Source organism: Nesoenas mayeri (genome assembly GCF_963082525.1).
Source record: "Nesoenas mayeri genome assembly, chromosome: 1".
Taxonomy (NCBI): Eukaryota; Metazoa; Chordata; class Aves; order Columbiformes; family Columbidae; genus Nesoenas; species Nesoenas mayeri.
In genome coordinates, this window is record NC_137541.1 from 55646193 (window position 1) to 55666526 (window position 20334).

General features: G+C 35.6%; 1 protein-coding gene across 5 annotated transcripts in view; it reads left to right on the top strand.

The window, feature by feature from the left end:
- Positions 1-20334, top strand: part of ZFC3H1 (zinc finger C3H1-type containing) — a 41345-nt gene that overhangs the window by 12495 nt on the left and 8516 nt on the right. For 3 of the 5 annotated variants that reach the window (XM_080364080.1, XM_080364081.1, XM_080364083.1), the window contains exons 9-27: positions 560-724; positions 4492-4629; positions 5020-5138; positions 5473-5619; positions 6376-6550; positions 6743-6874; positions 7565-8113; positions 8197-8306; positions 9562-9693; positions 10772-10893; positions 11409-11510; positions 11861-11977; positions 12863-13046; positions 14621-14807; positions 15279-15464; positions 17329-17566; positions 18699-18804; positions 18882-19080; positions 19539-19633. In XM_080364080.1, coding sequence (XP_080220206.1) covers positions 560-724; positions 4492-4629; positions 5020-5138; positions 5473-5619; positions 6376-6550; positions 6743-6874; positions 7565-8113; positions 8197-8306; positions 9562-9693; positions 10772-10893; positions 11409-11510; positions 11861-11977; positions 12863-13046; positions 14621-14807; positions 15279-15464; positions 17329-17566; positions 18699-18804; positions 18882-19080; positions 19539-19633 — 3203 coding nt within the window. The remainder of the gene's footprint in view (positions 1-559; positions 725-4491; positions 4630-5019; positions 5139-5472; positions 5620-6375; positions 6551-6742; positions 6875-7564; positions 8114-8196; positions 8307-9561; positions 9694-10771; positions 10894-11408; positions 11511-11860; positions 11978-12862; positions 13047-14620; positions 14808-15278; positions 15465-17328; positions 17567-18698; positions 18805-18881; positions 19081-19538; positions 19634-20334) is intronic. The other 2 variants (XR_013923626.1, XM_080364082.1) reach the window with 2 other exon arrangements.

Below are 20334 nucleotides of genomic sequence, written 5' to 3' on the forward strand. Positions count from 1 at the left end.
CCCCACCCTGGAACACCCTTTGAGTTGAGAATTGCAGCTTGTCTTTTATTTCTGAAGGAATTACGAAACTTCAAGGTACTAAAAATTGAGTATGTTCAGGGGAATGGGGATTTTATTTTCTGAAAAAAAAGTTTGTGGTTTATCAGCTGTTAGTTAGAAAACAAGATGCTTAATGTTGTTTCAGCCTTCTAGCAAAAGGAGTTAGAGGTTAACTGTTCTGGTTTTTGTGTTTTGTTTTCTCTGTGGCTTTTTTTGGGGGGGGGTTGTTGTTCCTTTTTTTTTACTTTTTTGGAGTAAGAAGCAAAATTTACATTGGTTTTGACCTCATTAAAAGGTCACATATGTTTTTCAGTTAACCTTTGAATAACTGGCATATTCTTGTGTGTGTTTTTGGATATTATTGCAGAATTGCAAGATTTTTGTAATATGTTTAGATAGTTTGCTTAAATTACAGTTCCAGGCTCCAAGGCATGTATGGAACAACCTCATTGACACTTGTCTTTTAAAACAGATGTGTGTAGTGTGTTTTTATGACCGTATTTCTGTTTTATTTTCTTAGGAAACCTCAAGTAACAGTGGTCCACCTTCCCCTCCTGTTCCAGATAATTTGCAGTCTGTGCCAAGAAGTAATCTCTCTGCTGTCAGTATTAACACTGTGTCTCATCCGCGGGTACAAAATACAAAGTTTGTTAGAGTACCCAGGCCTCCACGGGCAGTGATCACAGTAAGGAAATATTGATGCTTTTTATTAATAAGACCATGAATTGAAGTTTTCCTCGGCTCAAATGAACAGCAAATAGACTTAAGGTTTTCTAGTGGTGTAGCACAGAATGGTGGAGCTTGAGTTAAACATTTGAATTACTAGTAACTTTCATAATCCATATGCTCTCTAGAAAGAATTTGACACTGAAATAAGAACTTGCAGCTTAAGAGAGCATCAGAACATGCTAGCACTCATCTGAACTTAAAGAGACTGTACATATATGTAGCTCAAGTCATTTCTTTGCCAGATGAGCACAGCCTAAAGGGTGCTATTCAGGGGTAGCTGAGCCAATATAGTCACTATTTGTTGCCAAAAAAAAGAGGTGGTCTTGCTCTTTGTCCTGCTCCTGACCAAATACTGTCTTCCTTCTTTTAAACTGGGGTCTGGAGCATCAATCTTGGTGCTTAAGTTATTCAGCATACTAAACTAATTAGAAAACTAACCTTGGGGGTGGGGAAAAGGACTTTTCCTTCTAGGGGGAGTTGAATTTTTTCAGTGAAATTTGTGTGAGCATCAGAGCTAGCACAGAAGTGGTGGCAGATGGCATGTCTGTGAGTGGGGCTGGAAGACACAGAAGAGAGTATTCTCTTCATGCCGTGGCAGTCTTCATTACATTAGCTCAAGCCATATTCTGTAACCTGACCTTCATTTGAATGGTTATGGGAGGTATGTGCAGCTAGCACTTGATTTGAGATGTCTACAGTCTTCATGGATTGTTGGAATTGTGTTATAAAAACATACTTGCCTGTGTTATGCCAGACTGGAAGGCCGTGTAATCTTCTGTTCTCTTTGTGGCAGAGAACCATACATGTTGGATGGATTGCATTTTAACAACACATCATACAAAGCTTGGGTTTCGTAGCTCTTTTGCATGCAGATTCTGTAATGAATAGTATGATTGAGTCCATACCTTTGCCTTTCTCTCAGTGGATGGTATCTCTAATAAACTATTCGTTTTACTAAATTTGGAGGGATATACAGGTTATTTCAAAAATATGGACCAATATTAAATCACTGTATCTTTGAAATTTGGCCCAAGCTCCCTGTATATCATAGGTACTATAATATCACTATCAAATCTAGCTGTAGCTGGCCAGCAGCTTTCTTGCTTATAAATACAGACTCTATGATTACTTGGTCACCTGATTCCATAATAGGAAAAAAGAAGTTTAACATGGTACAGACCTGAATGTTCCTCTTGGGGCATTCTAAGGCCTACTTTCCATTCTGTAGGAAAACTCTGCTCTTAAGCTTAAAGTGAATGTATTTTTTTTTTTTGTCTATACCCATCTATACAATCTACTTTAAATTCTAGATATTAGAGTAATTGTTCAATGTGGGCATGCTTAAATAATTTCTATAATAATTTCATGTTTACTTACATATTTGTAAGTCTTCTGAATTACCATGTATTCTGTTGTCCTGAGACCTCATGAACTGCTGCTGCATGAATGAGGGAGAACGTGTGTTACCAGGGAGCTGTTGGCTTATTTTAGTAATGTAAGAAGTGTCTTTTATCAGCCGTGCTATTTAAAGGCATTATGTAAATGTTAAAAATCTGCAACTGAAATTTAGTGCCTGTTGCTAATGATGGTTAGCTTAGTTGAAGATGACAGATATACCTTGTATTTGAATCAGCTGACTTGGCTAGTGTAATTTTTACAAAAAATTAATTAGAGAAACAAAGCATTTTTGCATTTATTAACAATTTTCTTTAAATAGCTTGGGATATAGAATATTTATATATTAAAGAGATGTGTGTATGTGTTAAGAACTTGTGGCCACATAGTGTTCACAGAAGAATGGCCACAACTTCCATCCTCTGTGAAAACAATTGGATGTGAAAATAATATCAATTACTTTTGTTAGTTTAAGCTTTTAGAAACAATTTGCATTGAATACTTATGATTTTTTTGCCTTTAGTAGTGTAGAGCCTAAAAAAAGTGAATTCATGAGAATTTAAGTTTGACCTTAAAAACTGATAGTTTTCCTGGGAGCATTGTTGAATATATCCAGAAATTGGAAAATCACAAAGGTATAGAAAATGAAAATTCAGGTTTTTGAGATCTGATTTTATAGTTTTGGAGTCTTGGTAGCTTGCAGACTTGAGTATACTGTACCTTATTTTAGAGGAGGTTCTAAGTTTACAAATCTTGGGATTTCTTCTGTGGAGTTGAGGACCTCTCTGTCTACAGATACTAGTTTACTTTTTCAATTACTTCTTGTAACCCTTTTCCAAAGTAGTTGTGGACACTCAGGGATATGTTCGTCACAGATTGACAGTACGTCTGAGAACATCATGGAGAGAGATCCTTGCATTACAGCTGAGGCTGTGGTTCCCCTGCACTAGAAGCTAATCTTACTGAAGGCAGTGTGATGGGAGTTACCTGGGATTACTTTACTGATTGTTAAACAGTTTGCTGAACCACATCAAAAAAAACACCTGAGAAAAGCTGACTTTGACCCTCTCCACTATTAGCTTTTCCTGTAGAAGAAAAGGAGGAAGGCAGTTAGGGATGGTTTAACCTATACACCTGTGCCCAAAGCAGCTTGGCAGCTTTGGTCATTTAATACCAAGAGCCAGTGAAAGGGAAGGGGTGTATCTGGCATCTAAAGATGAGAAGGGTGGGGTGCCTTGCCTGATTAATTTAGGTCTCCATGGAGCTGCAGTCAGAGAATATTTATGAGGAGAGGACCAGTGCCTTGTTCTGTTTTCTTGCACTAATGCAAACTGGAATTTCACCTACCTATGCTATGGTGGCGTAAAAATGATGGAGCTGTAATATATTCAGGAGCAGTAGCTACAATCGTTATTTTAAGAACTGTCCAGAAAGAGAATGTAAAAAATTGTATATTTTTCCCTTGAAAAAGCAGGAAGTTTTGTGAGGTGTGTACTTTAAAAGACTTGAGAGCTTTGAAGAGGTCCTGTCCTGAGGTAGAGGTTAATTATGTAAGTGTAGTTGCCCAGACTTACACTGGAGATGGGAAGAGCAGTCCTGGAAATGTAAACTATGTTGCTTCTTTTCAGGCTGTAACTCCAGAGCATTTGAGGTTAATCTAAATTATCTGCTCGTTTCTGCATCTTTGTGCTGTAATCAACAGTCATCTGATCCTCAGTGAGCTGTTTCAGTTAGTGATGTTGGCGAAAAGTGATGAATCTTTTTTCATATGGTCTTTATGTACTGTTAGTGTTGTGCCAATTTAACTGCCTGAGCAGCTCACTGTAAGGTCAGCTAAAGTATAACTGCAGGACAAGCGGCATCTCAGCTGCGTGGCTGAAGGATGAGGAGGTTCTGTTATGTCTGTCACAGCATTTCTAGTGCAGGCTTGATTAATTGTTACCTCTCATTACTTTAAAAAATTGCTTGCAAATGGCAGATAATTTTCATTACCCTTGAAATAATTTATGAAGTATAGGAGTCAAAGGTTTTGAGATTTGTCTGTTATGACCATAGAGATGTGAATATGCTGCAGATACTTGGGAACAGGTTGAAAATGTTAGAGTGCTTTTCATGTTACGGTATCAAGAATGGGTACAGTATCTCTGGCTTGTAGTAGAGATGCACAAATATTTAGTTTTTTTTTTTTTTCTTATTATGTGGAATTGGTGTGCCATGTGAACAAGAGGAATTAACCTCCTTTTGGTGTTCTAGTGAACATAAACTTAGTTGTATCTGTCTCTGTAGCTTTTTCTTCTTGCTATAAAACTTTTTTCTTTCTCCCCACAGCTTCCAAAACACAAGTCTGTTGTGGTCACATTAAATGATTCAGATGATAGCGAGTCTGATGGAGAGCCATCTAACTCCACTAACAGTGTATTTGGAGGTCTGGAATCTATGATAAAAGAAGCAAGGAGAAATGTTGAGGTAAACATTATCAGCATTTTATTTTGTAATGATTTTGCTTTGTATGTGGAGTTTAAACTTCAGAATTTGATCAAGACATGCTGGATTACATCAGAAATGGGCAAGAGTGAGTACGTTACTCCTATCTGGACCATTACATTGTAATTTGGATTAAAGAAGGTAATTAAAATTATTTTTTTGGTTAAGATGGTATCCTGAAGATAGAATTTTTAATGTATTTTGATTTCATTTTTCAACTAAAATTCAGTATGTATTTCATTACTAGAAAAAAAATACTGGCTTAAAAGATATGATTAGCCTTGGACAGCTTTAAGTTTGTGCTGAAGTGCTTCTTAAAAATAGGAGTAAATAGCTGTGGGACTAGTATTGACTTGAACCTTGTTGTAACAGGCCTCAAAAATCAAAGCCCCTCCAAAATCAGAAAAAGAAAATGATCCAATGAGAACTCCAGAAGCTTTACCAGAAGAGAAGAAGATAGAATACAGACTCTTAAAAGAAGAGATTGCCAGGTACAGAGTTGAATTGTTAAAGTAAAATGTATGTTCTTTGTAGTCCTTCACACTAGTCTATTTTGTAACTGGAAGGAAAATCAGTTTGAAAACCTTGCCATTACCTTCAGGCTTTTCCCCCTACTCAGTTTTTAGTAAGAAAACATAAGAGTCTAAAGAAAGTGTTTGGATTTGTGCTGTCTTACAGTAGTTGATTGCAGTTGTGGAAAGTTCTTTGTATTTTAACCTGAAATCTTGTCCTGCTACTTTTCTGAAGATTTTAAAAGTATTTGGAGTACACAATTAAATGAACGTTGAAGATACTGAACATATTTGCTTTTAATATCTGTTTTAGTCGTGAGAAGCAACGCTTAATTAAATCTGATCCTTTGAGGAACAATTCTTCCCCTGCAAATTCTGATGGTGAAGTTGATGGAGTTGGGAGAATAGCAGTAGTGACAAAACAAGTTACAGAAGCAGAAGCAAAGCTTGAGAAAAACAGGTACGTATTTCACTGTCATAAGTCCTACCTTTGAGGGTGGTGTGACTAATATGTAAAAATGAATGTTTTTGCAGACACGTATGCTGTTTGAAGTGTTTCCTGTACACCTTTTCTCTTTTAGCATGCCTCTTCCCTGTTTTTCACCCTCCTTCCAAGTTACCTTGGAAAATACAAGTGCTTTGCATCCTTCTCTACTTCTGTTGCCACGTGATTGTTTCTGTGTGGTCTTGTGAGCAGGCTGGTTCCTGGTCAGACATAAATTGAGGGACACTCTTCCACCCTGCCTTTATTCACACCCATCTATCTAGGTCTTTATCTTTCTTCTTTTCATGCATAACTTTTTGATTACTCCACTCTTGCACTGTAATACTATGGCATGTAATCTGCTAATGCGTGTATGTGCCTTAAGTTAAGCGTTGGGTTGTTACTTAACAGAAAGCGAGAATATCTGTGTCTTGGATGTCTTAATTTTAAAAGCAATATCAAAGATAAATCACTTGCTTACCTTCCCTTGTCCTCATAACTAGAATGTTTTTCATCTCCTTTACACTGACATTGTGGACTTGGGATATGGAAATCTGTCATATGTACTTAATGTGTCATGGATGTTATGACTTCCTGGAAAAACTTGGAATGTTGTTTGTTGACAAGTGAAGAAGAGCTGGGTTTTAAATAACTAGTGTTTCAGAGGAGCAGCAATAGCTCTGAGAAAGTTCCTTTGGAAAAATATTTCTTACGTGGCTTTTCTGCTTCTAGACTTCTATTGATGAAAGATGAATCTGTCCTGAAACATTTATTGCAACAAGAGGCCAAAAAAAGAGAGAATGTTCGAATTGCTGAAAATAAGATTAACAAGCTGGCGGAACAACTGCAAGCAACAGAGAAGATTTTGAATGCTAACAAGATGTTTCTCAAGAAGCTTCAGGAACAAGTAACTTTAATTTTGAAATGTTTCTGTTTTCTAGAGCTTGAAATCTTGAAATGGGAAGCCTGATTTTTGGAGGCAGTAGTCTTTCTTTGAATTAATCATTAATTCCCCTGTCTTTTCTGATTATATTTTATTATGTGGTCATATCTGAAAGTTTGCATCTTACTGTAGTATTTCTTTATTTTCTTTTTCCAGATTCATAAAGTTCAACAACGAGTTACGGTAAAAAAAGCTCTGGCATTAAAATATGGGGAAGAACTTGCTCGAGCGAAAGCAGTAGCAAGTAAGGAAATTGGGAAAAGAAAACTGGAGCAACATCATCTTGGAGTAAGTCTGCATGCTTTTAAACCTTGCTGTACTTGAAAAGCAGTAGCAGCTTTGATTAGAAAACTTAGTTCAAATGAGATCTCAGGGAAATAGGTAAACATTTCAAAAGCACTGTAGGAATCTTCTTATGGGATTCCTATGTTTTTGAGAATTCAACAGAAAAAGCATTAAATATTTTAAGGCTGTTCAATACCTTCATTTCTGTGCCAAGGGAATGTCATTCATAGCTGAGTAATAACAGGAACTATATGCCTGTGAAGGAGATACTTAGTACCTGTAGACATCAATTATTTTGTTAAAACTATCTAGCAAAGATGCTGAAGTGGGGATCTGATCTTCTCATTTTGAAAAACAAATATAGAAAAAGAAGACTAAATTTTTTTGTGTGTTCCCCCCCGCAACACTCTCTGCATACTTGTTTTATGGCTCACCTTCTAAATGCGGCTAGAGCTTCTGTTGAAACCCTGTATGTGATGTATCGTAATTTTTATTGGAAAACCTGCAAACATGCAAGTCGAATCATGGCAAACCCTTTTGTGGTTTTCCTGCTGTTTGTTGAATTTTTCTGGCAGGAGTTTAAAATACGTTTTTATAAACTCTAAATTAAATATCTTGCCCATGTTTCATTTACCTCCTGTCAATAGATCAGTAAATGTGAACATGAAATAAAGGGATTTTTTTTCCTTTCAGCCAAGCAAAATGTTGAAATTGGAGACCTCGCCTGCGTCAAGTCCAAAAAAGCATTCAGCGGAATTGATTGCACTAGAGAAAAAGCGGCTACAGCAACTGGAGTATGAGTATGCTCTGAAGATTCAGAAACTTAAGGAGGCCCGCGCACTTCAAACTAAGGAACAATCAAATATTGCACCTCATGCAGAAGAGGAATCTGACTTTTCATTACCTCAGCCGTCGCTTCATGATCTTACACAAGATAAATTGTCTTTGGACAGTGAGGAAAACTACTTTGATGATGAAGTTCTGTCTAATTCAAACCGAGAACGAAGGAGGTCTTTCAGAGAATCTAATTCTTTTACTAAACCAAATCTTAAACACATGGACACTCCAAAACAAGAAACTATAAACAAACTTTCTAAAAAGGCATCAGAGGAGCCTGAGTTGTTCCTTGGGTTAAATGTTGATGAACTGAAAAAACTTTATGCTAAAGCTGACAGCTTGAAAGAGCTGCTACAGAAAAGTACTGCCTCTATAGTACCCAAGGAAGATCTGTTATGTGGTCAGGTAAATGCTTTAAAACTAAAGCTGAAGGTTGTCTTTATTAGGTGGTATTGCAGTTGCTATATATCTGTTTATCTGTTTCCTAGGAAATTTCAGTGGATATGGATTTTGTTACGTCGCAAAATAAACAAACTGAAGTGAAACCATTTCCGTTTGGACCGTATCATAGTCCTCTTCTAGTATTTAAATCCTACAGGTATGAAGACCGTAGCAGCTGTTTGAATTCTGTCTGTATGTGTTCTTGTTCAAGTATTCTTCAGTGCTCTTCCTTCATAGCCAGGCATGTACAGAAAGACAAGTTGCAGTGAGAAACTTGACTGTCCTGAAACTATTCTATTATTATGTTCCCTAAACTAGGCTTAAATTCCTTTTTCTGGCAGGAGTCCCTTGCTTTAGTGCAGTATGCTGCTTTTATGTTGTATTGTGTACTGTTCCCTGCAACTGGGTTGTTGTTTTGTATAACTAAATTAAAAAATAACAGTTAAGATTTTCATAGCCATTATGAAGCAATCTAAAATACAGGAAATAATTAACAGAAATGTATTTCAATTATGCAGTCCTTAAACTTCGCTAGGATTTACATTGTCTGAGTCAAGATCGAGCGAATCACCTACTTTTGGATTCCTGCTCAGTGGAAAGAGGCATGAGCACAGTCATTCATCTTGACTTAAAGTAGGCACCTGCAAATATAATCAATTTGAGACCACAGCTGTCTTCTGTCTAAAGAGAGCTTGGTTCCTGAACATTAACTTTTAGGAAACAAGAGTTTGGAATTTAAACTAGAGCAGCAACTACCATGTACTTCAGGTTTTTGATTTCTGTGTTCTTAAGCAGCAAAAGATTGAGAATGCATCATAAACGAGTATTCATTTTAACTTGTAGGTTATGACTTCAATTACCTAAGGAGCTAGAAGTCCCTGAATTGACATAGTCAAACTTTACCTAAAGATTTTAAAAAAGCATTAGTCTGCTCATCTCAGACTTTTTGTTTGTTTATATGTTCTAAAATCTGATGTGGATTTTTTCACTGTTTTCAGATTAATCTTTAATGATTCTCTTTATACTTCCATTTGACGATGATCTTATGCTGACCGAAGCATGAGTGCAGGGTTTTTTTAGAACTAAACTAAAATTCAGTTTCAGTGGTTCACTTTTACTACTGAATGATTACTGCCCTTCCTGTTTTTATATTAATTAAGTTCTACACCTAACGAAGAAGAGAATGTTATAGCAGAATCTGTTTAGGTTGAGAAATACTGTTTTGTTCTCTCTCTTTCCCACTGTTTTCACCTTCTTCTTAACTCATAGGTCAGTGGTGCTTTTGGTTAGTAGTAGGGTCTTGGAAATAAGAGGTTTAATACAGAAGAAGTGATTATTTTAAAACATGTTTTGTTTAGTAATACTGATGTCTTACCTTGTAAGCTTTGTCATAATTCACTGTTTCTTTTTAGGTTTAGTCCGTATTTTCGAACTAAGGAAAAACTGTACCTCAGTTCAGTAACATATAGCAATATGATTGAGCCAAAACAGTGTTTCTGCCGGTTTGATTTAACAGGCACATGTAATGATGATGACTGCCAGTGGTGAGTTCTTTTTAACTTTTTATTTGGACTAAATCTTTCTTTTAGATTTCTGACTTAAAGACCAAAATAGGAATGTTTTTCATTCATTTAAAAGGTGTAGATTTATGACCCTGTGCACAAGTTCTAGAAAAGGTTATTTTTAATACCCTATTGCAGATACTTGGTTGGCAGGACAAAAACTCCTTCATCTAAACCATGAAGAAAGGAGGCTATTTAGATGTAAATTTAGAAAAGCAGTATGGACTGTTAGAGAATATTTCACCTTTTGGTTGCCTTGTAATTCAGATGGGACTCCTTGGTTTATAGCTTCAGCATAACTTCAGACCATCATGGAACCTCAGGTAGTGGTTGATACTCTTAAGCACACTAAACATGTATCATGCTGCTAACAAAACAAAAGCATATACCAAATATTATATGATTATGTAAAAAAAACTATTGTAGTAGTGGAATTCTAATTTTCTGGGCAAATACTTGCTAAGTTTGTTTCTTTGAAGCTTGGTGTTAAATTATATTAGAAATAGTTTGTTAATGTTGCATACTATATCTAAAAAGTTGGTACAAGAGCAAATGGATATGAATTGGTCAGGAATAAATGCAGTTTGGAATCTTCTCACTACTGGAAATATGTAATACGAGTGGACTTTGTTTGTTTGTTTTTGTTTTTGTCCTTTTCAGAGGCAGACACCTTTTTGGATTAGTTTTTAGCTGTTACCATCAAACCAGAGTTTCAGTCTTATAAGAATTGGGTATTACTTTTTATTTATAACTACCTTGTTTGACATGGGAAGTTCTAAATACTATGTTTATGTTAGTGCAAAATGAGAATGTAGAGGTTTATTTTAAAGAGTTAGCCTGTAGTGAAATAATGAAGACTAGGATTAAGTTACTGATGCAGGTTTAAGTTTAGAGAAGACTGCGGCATATTTAAGAGAAATTTCAGAGTAGGCTATAGTGTTTTCTGTGGGTATTGTTTACTTTATACCTCACCCTAGCATGCACTAAAACCAGCTTTCTAGTTACAAGCCTTATAAAATTTTTGTTGTGATAAATATAAATTGCTTATTTCTTGTTTTAGGCAGCACATGAAAGACTGCACTCTTAGCCGTACGCAACTGTTTCAAGATATTCTATCTTACGATTTAGAACTGATTGGCTGTTCAGAAAAAAGCACTGATGAGGAAATCAGCACTGCCACAGGTTAAGAGTCTTTTGTTCACAAACATTCATTTCTGAAGGCAATGGCTTTCATTAAAAGCTCTGGGTGCAAGGAGGTTGATGTAAAGCAATGTATAAGATACAGCTATATGAAAAAATAGGTTTCTGCAGTTGTGCAGTTCAGTCTTTTGTAGTGATAGTTACCGTGATGTCTTTACAGAAAGAAAAAATCATTGATCTGTGGAACATTTCACTCAAAAAGGGGGATTGGGGAGCCTTGGGCATGGAATCTTTCCTTCTCCCTTTCCTTACTGCTTTTTGTAACTACTGGACTGGTCTGCTTCAGTGAATCTGGAGTTTTATAATAATGCTGTTGCCATATAGGCAAATTGCAGAACAGAACTTTCAGTTTTGCCTTTCTTTTTTCTAATATGTTACGATACCTCTTAAAGCAGTCACATTTCATGAATTTAGCATAGATTGTGCTAAATTTCTGTTAAGTTACCTATCCATTTTCATGTATGTATTTACCCAAGATAAAAATATTATTGTTTCAGAAAAATATGTTGAAAAACTTTTTGGTATAAACAGAGACCGTATGTCAGTGGATCAGATGGCTGTTCTTCTGGCCAGTAATGTCAATGAGAGTAAAAGTCACAGTAAGTAACTTTGTAGATTAAATAAATTTTTTAAAACCTTCATATTGTATAATACCTTGATGATTTTGTGAACCAAGAATAATTTTTTTAGTAGTTTATCTCAGTATTATAGACTCTGATTATCATAAATGAAAGGCAGCAGAGTCTGTTTTAAGGCAATAATAGTTTGAGTCTCAATCTGGTAAATTGATTTATGCACTTAAGCACAATAGCTTTTAAATAAGTAGGGCTGATACTTACACACTTGAATTTCACTCACAGGATGTTTTTATCTAAAATATTTATTAGCAAAAAGGTTTTAATCTTGAATACAGAAAAGTAAGAGTTTCTTCTACTTTGCTTGTTTACAGCACCTCCATTTACAACGTGGAAAGATAAAAGGAAATGGAGACCAAAGTACTGGAGAAAACCTCTGTTAGATAGTAGCAGCAGTGAAGAGGAACAGTGTGGTGGACCTATTAAATATGGTAATCTGGATGTGTGGCATCCATTAAAAATGAGTACTGGGGGAAAATACCTACCAATCTCTTCCCATCCCCTAATTTTTAAAGTGATTCTTAAGAAAACTGATGCTTTTAGTAGCTCTCTTGACTTTGTATTTCCTGCATGTAAACTTTTTTTTGCATAATTGTTTGGGTAAAGTTTTACCGAAATTTGTTGTAGTTAAGGAAAAAAAAAATCTAGTATAATGTGTGTCTGGAAGTTAAAGTGGAATTTCTACTCACCTGTTCTTAAAAGGAGTATAAGGAACTATTTTCCTAGAATGTTTCAGCTTTGCTCATAGACCTTTAGGATTTTTTAAATTTTACTTTTACCCTCCCAGAACTAAAAGTAGTATAACTTTATGTGCTTGATTATTTTGAATTTGTATAGAGTTAGTATTCGGTGTTGAGGTCAGAAATTAAATAAAAGCTGCTGTTAAATGGCATTTTAGACTTGGAAGCTTGCTAGAGCATCAGTAACCCAACAGTGTTTCCACATGTGACTCATGCAAGTGAGAGCTTTAGTATTTGTTAGCAAATCCTGTAAAAATTATTTTCAGAGACTCAGAATTTATATGAATTTTTCTTTGTCAGATATGTTCATTTCCTAATGCTGCTTAATGAACTGCCTTAATTAGTGTCTGTTGGTTAAAGCAGCCTTTATTTTTTGCCTTCACATATGAAATATAACCAGTTTTCTACGGACTACACAGTTGTAAGTTTTAGAGGATGTTGAAATAACTGTGTTTTGTTCTGGTCAATGACTATGCTTGAAATATATAACTGCCACATTTTGTATGGGTTCTTATCTTATAGGTCACTTCATTTTTAAAATGAAACATCTTTTTGTAAAATTTTTTTCATTTGCAGCCAATCCCACAGAACATAAAAAAAGAATCCCAGCTCTTGATGCTGTGGTGACTCCAGATGACGTCCGGTATTTCACAAGTGAGACTGATGACATTTCCAACTTGGAGGCAAGTGTTCAAGAAAACCCCTGTGATGTACAGCTTTGGATTAAACTTGCATACAAATACTTGAATCAAAATGAAGGGTAAGTCTGCTACATTTTGGATTTGATCTATGCCTTACCCATGCTGCTATGATCAAGTTTCCTTTCTGATGTTAAAGAACTTCCTTCAACAATGCCACAAATAATGTATTACTTAAAAGCAGGCTAAAAAATAGATTAGATTTCCTATTGTAGGCAGTATAGTATGTAACAAATTACACTGGTGGTTTATCTTTAGATAGGTTCTGATTCAGGATGGAAGCTGATGGAAAGTAGCGTGGGAGAAGTGATTTGTGTTTGAAAAGTGCACAAGCTACTGTGTTCCCAAGATTACAGTGGAATGTTGTACTTTCAGTGATAACGTAGTAGACCAATAAACTCAAATCAGTTTCTCCTCTCTTGAGTGAATGGTTGGAATAATGTTTGAAATTACTTTCATTGGAAAGCTTTTTTATAAGAACAGTGGTTTTATCTCTGTAGAAATGGTGCAGCTGAGCACTTGTTGTCTTATTTTGTAATTTTTTAACTTTTGGATTTCTAAGTTTTTCTAGTTTGTTATTTAAATTATTCTGCAAGGTATCATGTTTTTATTGGCAATCAGATAATTTCGGTACGGGTTCTGTCATGATGATTTCATTTTAGAAGTGGACTTTGATTTTAATAGTGAGGTACTAGCTTAAGCAGCTGCAGCAGGGAGGAAAGGGAATGGAGAGGACCATCTCTCTTTCAAAAGACCAAGAAAAGAAGGCAGAAAACCTAATGGGAGACAATGCATCCTTTTCTTAAAACAACCACCTCCTCCTCCCTTTTCTAGTACTCTGAAGAAACTGAATGGTTTGGTAGGTGGCAATCATGATCTGAATGTTGGAGAAGGTTTGAGACTTAAACACAGTTGACTGTATTAGTTTCGTTTTCGGACATGTGCTTTTCCTCTCATAAATGGCAACGCAAAGTAATTTCTAAAGATGGTTTTAAAATAAATGTGACCTCAGAAGCTTTCTGTGGTTTTATGGAAGTTTGTTTATGCATTAAAGCTCAGCTCTGTGGTTTGCAACATAGTCAGTTATTTGAGCTAATCTTGTATCATCTTGTAATAATTACCTCAAAAAGTATGATCTCCTTTATTTAATGGTTTAGAGGCAGAAAAAACCTGCATGGCATGCATAGCAACCTGAAATAAAGGCTTAAATTTGATTGTAGAAAGTAAATAAAAATGTAACAAAAATTCCGACTTTAACTTGCTCAGCCTTTGAAATTTCTACTTGCGTTGAGTCTGTATGTTGTAAATGCCTTTATGTGATTGCAGCTTGAGACTTATCCTTACAGATGAATCTTACCCATTTTCAATTAAATTGGACTCTGATATGAATCTGCATTCTTTTCCTAGAATATTTATTTTTCTATCCACTATGATAATTGCATCTAATAATAACCTTTGAAGGATAGAAACTTACTCAAACTTTGAAACTCTCATAGTAAAGGACATGTTTAAAAGAAAAAAGATGGCTGATAGTGTGTCACTTCCATTTTAATTATAACCATCCATTTTAATATTTTATATTGTGTAAGTTGTGATGCTAACACAGTTGATGTGAATGCTTTTTTAATTTTTATAGGTCATCATCTGAGTGTTTAGATTCTACTTTAAATGTTTTGGCTCGAGCCCTTGAGAACAACAAAGAAAACTCTGAAATTTGGTGTCATTACCTTAGACTCTTCTCAAAAAGAGGAACCAAGGAGGAGATACAGGAAATGTGTGAAACAGCAGTGGAATATGCTGCCTCTTACCAAATCTGGTGGACAGTAAGTTTAAAAAAAAAAAAGTATATGTGAAATATTTACTTAAGTGTGTGTTTTCTACTGTAGCAAACGAGTATGTGTGACAGTGTGAAATGAAATACACTGCAGCTTTTTGAAAACTCAGAAGTTGCTCAGAAAGTTAAGCAATTCGAAGTTCTGTTTGCAGGATATTTGTAGAAATCATCACTTTTCCTCAGGTATTAAGAGTTATTTAAAATCAAAATGTTACATTTCTTATTTTTTGTTACTTAAGCTTGAAAAAATTCTTTGACTAATTAATCTTTAATATTTTAACAGTATTTTTTGATATTTCATGTGAAAATTTGGTGTGAGGAAGGGAAATATGGTTCATAAAGTGGTGGAAGACCTTATCTGAAGTTTGTGATTCATATGATTTTTAAACTTAAACCTGGAAGATTTTAGTAGTATTCTGACTATAGTAATTCATTACAAACATGAATGATTTCTTTCTAGTTTTTGAATTTGGAGAATTCCTTTGATGGAAAAGACTATGTGTGTGGGAGGACGCTGCAGTTCCTAATGGAAGTGAGAGAAGAAAATCCAAATCTTGTGTCCTTTCAGCTGCTGGAGACTCTCCTGTACAGGGTCCACTTAAGCCTGTTTACAGGAAGACATCAGAATGCTCTTGTTCTGCTGCAGGTAACTTCCAGGTTACTACCCCAGGAATTGTCTTCACACCTTCACCTTTCTAATGACTGTGACTCTGATAGTGTCAACTTTAGAAGAATTGTTACTTCATTTATTTGCCAAGTAAATTCTCCTAGAGACTCCTGTTTTTGAGATATGATGCCATTGTAAAATTTGGATATACTTTTGGGGTTTTTGTTTTCTATTTTGCTTTGCTTGTGTAGCTAACAGTCTAGACCACTACAGCTTGAAATCATTCCCAGGGAGTTGCTTTATTTCTGGTAAGCAGTAGAATACATTTCCGCAGAGAAGGGCTTTTGAGTAATATCTTGCCTCAGGTGCTTGAATGTTTATTGATACACACAATTATCAAACCAGTCATTCTTGGGAAGAACATAATATGATATCTACCAGCATTGCCCTGCTCCAAAATTAGTTATCTCAGGCTTTTATTGTGATTGTAGAAAGAACTTCGGTTGCTGTTCTATAGTCAGAAGTGGTGGACGAAGGTGAGAAATCAAATGCTGATGTTGGCTTCTCCTAAAAGTGGGAGCTGCTGTATTTTCAATGGCAAATGTTTCGTTCCTCCCAGCAGGTGGCACCGGCTGCTTGCTACACCCTAAAACATATTTCTCAGTTGTGTCGTTTAAAACCATAATGTTTTCTTCTACGTCCAGTTTAAATAGAAAAGTGTAATGCTGTGTTGACTTCCTCCAAAAGCTGTTCTGAACACAGCAGTACTGATAAATGTAACTCTGTATGTTTGACTGAATGAACCAAAAGAACAGAGGGAGAAAAAAGCTTGTATCAAGTTGATTTGGAAATCAATTTGGGGGAATAACACGGGTTAGTTGCCTTTACCTTTCCCCATTTTTTTAATGTTAATCTGAAATGCGTAGTTGAAAAGAATGTCTTGTGGAAACCATATGTAAAAGAAGATAATTTCTAAGTAAATGCTACTCCAGAGTGAGTAGTAATGTGTCTCTTTATAAACTTAAAAGGAAATTTGCTGAATATTTGGAAGGGTGAATAAGTAAAATGTTTTTGAAACAACAGTTTTTGCAGGACAAGTGTCCTCCTTCTTAATTTTGCCTGAATTTGCAAGTATTTCCATTCCCTTGAAAGTGCATTGTTTGATCGTACTGCATTTATCCAGAAAAAATGTTGGCACATCACTAGCCATGAGATTGTTATGTTTTAGGAGCAATTGTATTTAGACTTTGTCTGATTGCGTGCTCTAATGATTTTCTTTGGGATCTGCCAATTTAACTGGGCTATTCTAGTTTTGCATATGACTGGGAGGAAAATTTGAAGCAGTGTCCTTGGTCTCAGTAATGTTTCCAACACTTTTTTTTTAAACAATATCTCTAGACATGGTGGTGCTTTCAGTAGGCTTGGAGAGCTGTGACTTAGTAGCTGTATAACTAGAAATTTATGAAAAAAACCCCTAAACAACAAACAACCCCCAGACCATAAAATCAGTAGGATGTAGCAAGATGAGTCCAGCTTGCACATGGGTTGTCTCTAGAGCTCATGTATTAGTTCTGTGTAACTGGAAATAATTGTCCAAGAATTAAGCAGAGAGACGGAACACATGTTGGGAGATGGATGTTTTCAAACTCTGTTCACTTTTCAAAATAATAATCTTCTACAGTTTTTCTAAACATGTTACTAGAAATTATGCATACTGTTTGAATCTAGTAATGTATTAACTTAAACCAAATAGAATCATGATGGATGTTAAGAATTACTTCCTGTGTTTTCTATTGAAAAGATTTGAGAATATTAAAAATTACTCTTTCTGTTTCCTTTTCTCATTATTAGATCTTAAAAATTTTGTGGTTGAAATACATTATATTTCTTTTAACCTTTACAGAATGCTTTAAAATCAGCAAATGAAAAGACAATATCAAAACACCTTGTTGTAAGTGACCGTTGCTTGGCTTGGCTGGCTTACATACATCTGAGTGAATTCGGTTGTCTCCCAGCCAAGTTCTATGATCCAGCCAATGTCAGTCCTTCAAGGATGATGAACAAAGAGCCATTTTTAATACCATGGCAAACAGCTGAAGATGTGAAGACCGATCCTGATATGCTGTTAGCTATGTTTGAAGGTAAGATTAAGGAGGTAAACTACCTAATACATCACTCACTTGTTATAAATCAAGAAATACTATCCAACTTTTGGAATTTCAAGGCAGCACAATATTGTTGATGACCATGTTAAGCCAAAGCCATTTGGACTCATATTTCATCTTGATTTGAACAGAGCACTGGGGAAAAGTGCATGTTCTCAGATACTTAACACCCATACACCCTGGGTTTTTAATCTATGGTTCAAAGCCATAGGTCTTTCTTGGAATGATGATATTCTAATAAGATAAAGACCAGTATGACATTGCTAGTTTTCTTGGGCTTATGCAAGCATAAAGCCAAGCTTCTGTTGTCCCTCTCACCCTCTGTCCCCTCAGTGGGATGTGTCTGTTGGAAAGTTAATTCCCTGGAAGATTAATGTATTTCCTTAGAAGAGGCAGAGCAATGTATGTGTGTGTTTCATTCAGAGTTTAAGCAAGCTGAATAATTCTTCAAGATATAAAATGAAGATACTAGAAGAAATTGAATTCTTGACTTGTGGTGCTGCCAGAGGTAGACTTTATAATGGGGTTGTGTAAATGTCAGTACTTAGCATGTTAGCTACCAGCAATATTGAATTGCCACTGAAAATATATCTGTGCTGCAGATGGTGATGCAGCGTAGAAGTACTCAGGGACAGGTTGAGTAGCCCAGCTGTGGGAATGAAGGCAGTCTAGCCATGGTAGCTGGGTGGTCATTATTGGGTAACTTTTTATTGTGCTGAGAAGAAAAATAATATATTAGCTTTTGTTTCAATAGCTTTCAGCAGCTATGCTGGAAATCCTGGAGTGAATTTTTAAATATAGTGATGCACTGCTGTCTGTAATGTGGCTTTAACTCTTAGTTGGTAGGATGTTTCCTGTTTTTTAAATGAATGAGGGGTGAATCTTCTGAAAGGCTTTTGTCTTTGTACTGTGGTGATAAGTGTTAAGAGAGCTTTTGGTTTGTTGTTTTTTTTTTTTTAATACTTTGCAAAAGCAGTACTCTCAAATGTTTTTCCACATTTTGGTATTTTCATTATGTTACATGAGACTTTTTATTATGTTAAGACTTCAAATAACTTTGACATTGCTTGAGGTCTAAATGCTTGATTTTTGTACTTTTGTTTTGAAGATGCAGTCAAAGCATGTACTGATGAAAGCCTTGAGGCTGACAAAAGAATAGCTATCTGTTTTCCTCTTTACAAAAACATGATAGCTTTGCTGAAACTTCTTGAAAGGTAAGTTGTTTCAAGACATTTTTAATTGGACTACACAACTCTTCTTTTTTGAAAACTTACCTTTAATTTTCTTTAAGGTGGGAGTCTGCTGCAGAACATTGTAGATCTTTATTGGAGCTCTGCCCTAACAACTGTCAGCTCTTGGAGAGTTTGGCCACCTTGTATTTGCAGATGGGGCAGAGTGACAATGCCTACGAAGTGTGGATTGGAGCATTTGAGAAGAATCCTCAGAATGCAGAAATTTTTTATCAGTTGTGTAAATTCCTTGTTTCACAGGTAATACTCCTCTCCAAGTCATTTTGTTGATCTGCTGGCTTGATAATGTGTTATTTTAAATACTTTTCAAATCAATTGATCTTCATGATTTTTTGGTAATGTTTAGTTCTCTTTGATATAGATGGGAAAAATAGAAGTGGCAAGATTAGCAACATGGCTAAAGATAATAGAAGGAATTACGTGCAGTCATAAATTTATAGTTTGGATTGTTCTAATCCAGCATTAATATCCTTACGCAAGAACAGATGTTAACAGGAAACCCTGTAACTTGTTTTCGGCTTTCTGCTACCTGCAGGCTGACCCAGTTAGACTTCATTCTTGAGGGAGCGAAGACAATGGAGCATTGCAGAGATAGAGACACCGCTGGTTATTTATTATGCTTAAATCGTTCCTATCATTTTCAGGTTGATATCTGACTTTATTTGTTTTTATTTTAAAATAATAAAACCCAAAAACAGGAAAGGTCAAGCAGTATTCTTCCACTGTTGCAAGAATTTGTGGCAGCTTTCTTTGAGAATACATGCCAACAGCACAGTCCCATGGATCTCTTAAGGTACACTTAGAATATTATTTTTCTATTTAAATTTAGGTAATATTGGCGTTTTCTTGAAAAACAAGACAGTCTAGAACTTTTAAACTCCACTATTTTTAGCTTGACATGTTTTGATAAAACTTCAGTGAATTATGTTTTGGTAGTTTATAAGGTTTGTGCTCGTTGTTTGTGCAAATACACTGAATTGTAAAACCTCAAATATTTAAAGATGAAACAGCCGGCAAGTTTAATATCAAGTTTTGGGAAATGGAAAATCGGTCATATGTATGCCAAAGTCGATTTGATTTGTGCAAAGCTAGAAGCCTAAAATTGCACCCTAAAATACTATATTTAGGCACTTGCAAAAGGCCTCAATGCAGATGTCCAGCATGCTGTTAATCAGCAGATAATTATTTAAAGGCACAGGCTACTGAAGGTTTGAAATATGCAAGTTTCCTATAGTCAAAATAGATGCTTCTGAAGGCCTTCAAAGGGAGACCTTCTGTGCTAAAGCTTATGCAGATGAGGCTTTGAAATGTGGTTTGTTTGGGTTTTTTTTTTGTTTCCAAGTTAGGTGTTAGTTTTTATTCCTGCTTATGTTTTTTTGCATTAAATTTAGTACTGGCGATGCTACTTAGCTGACTGTAGGTATGCGATTGTACCTTACTTGATTAAATTTTATGATGTGAGGGGAGAGGTCAGAGACAGAAAGGAACATGTAA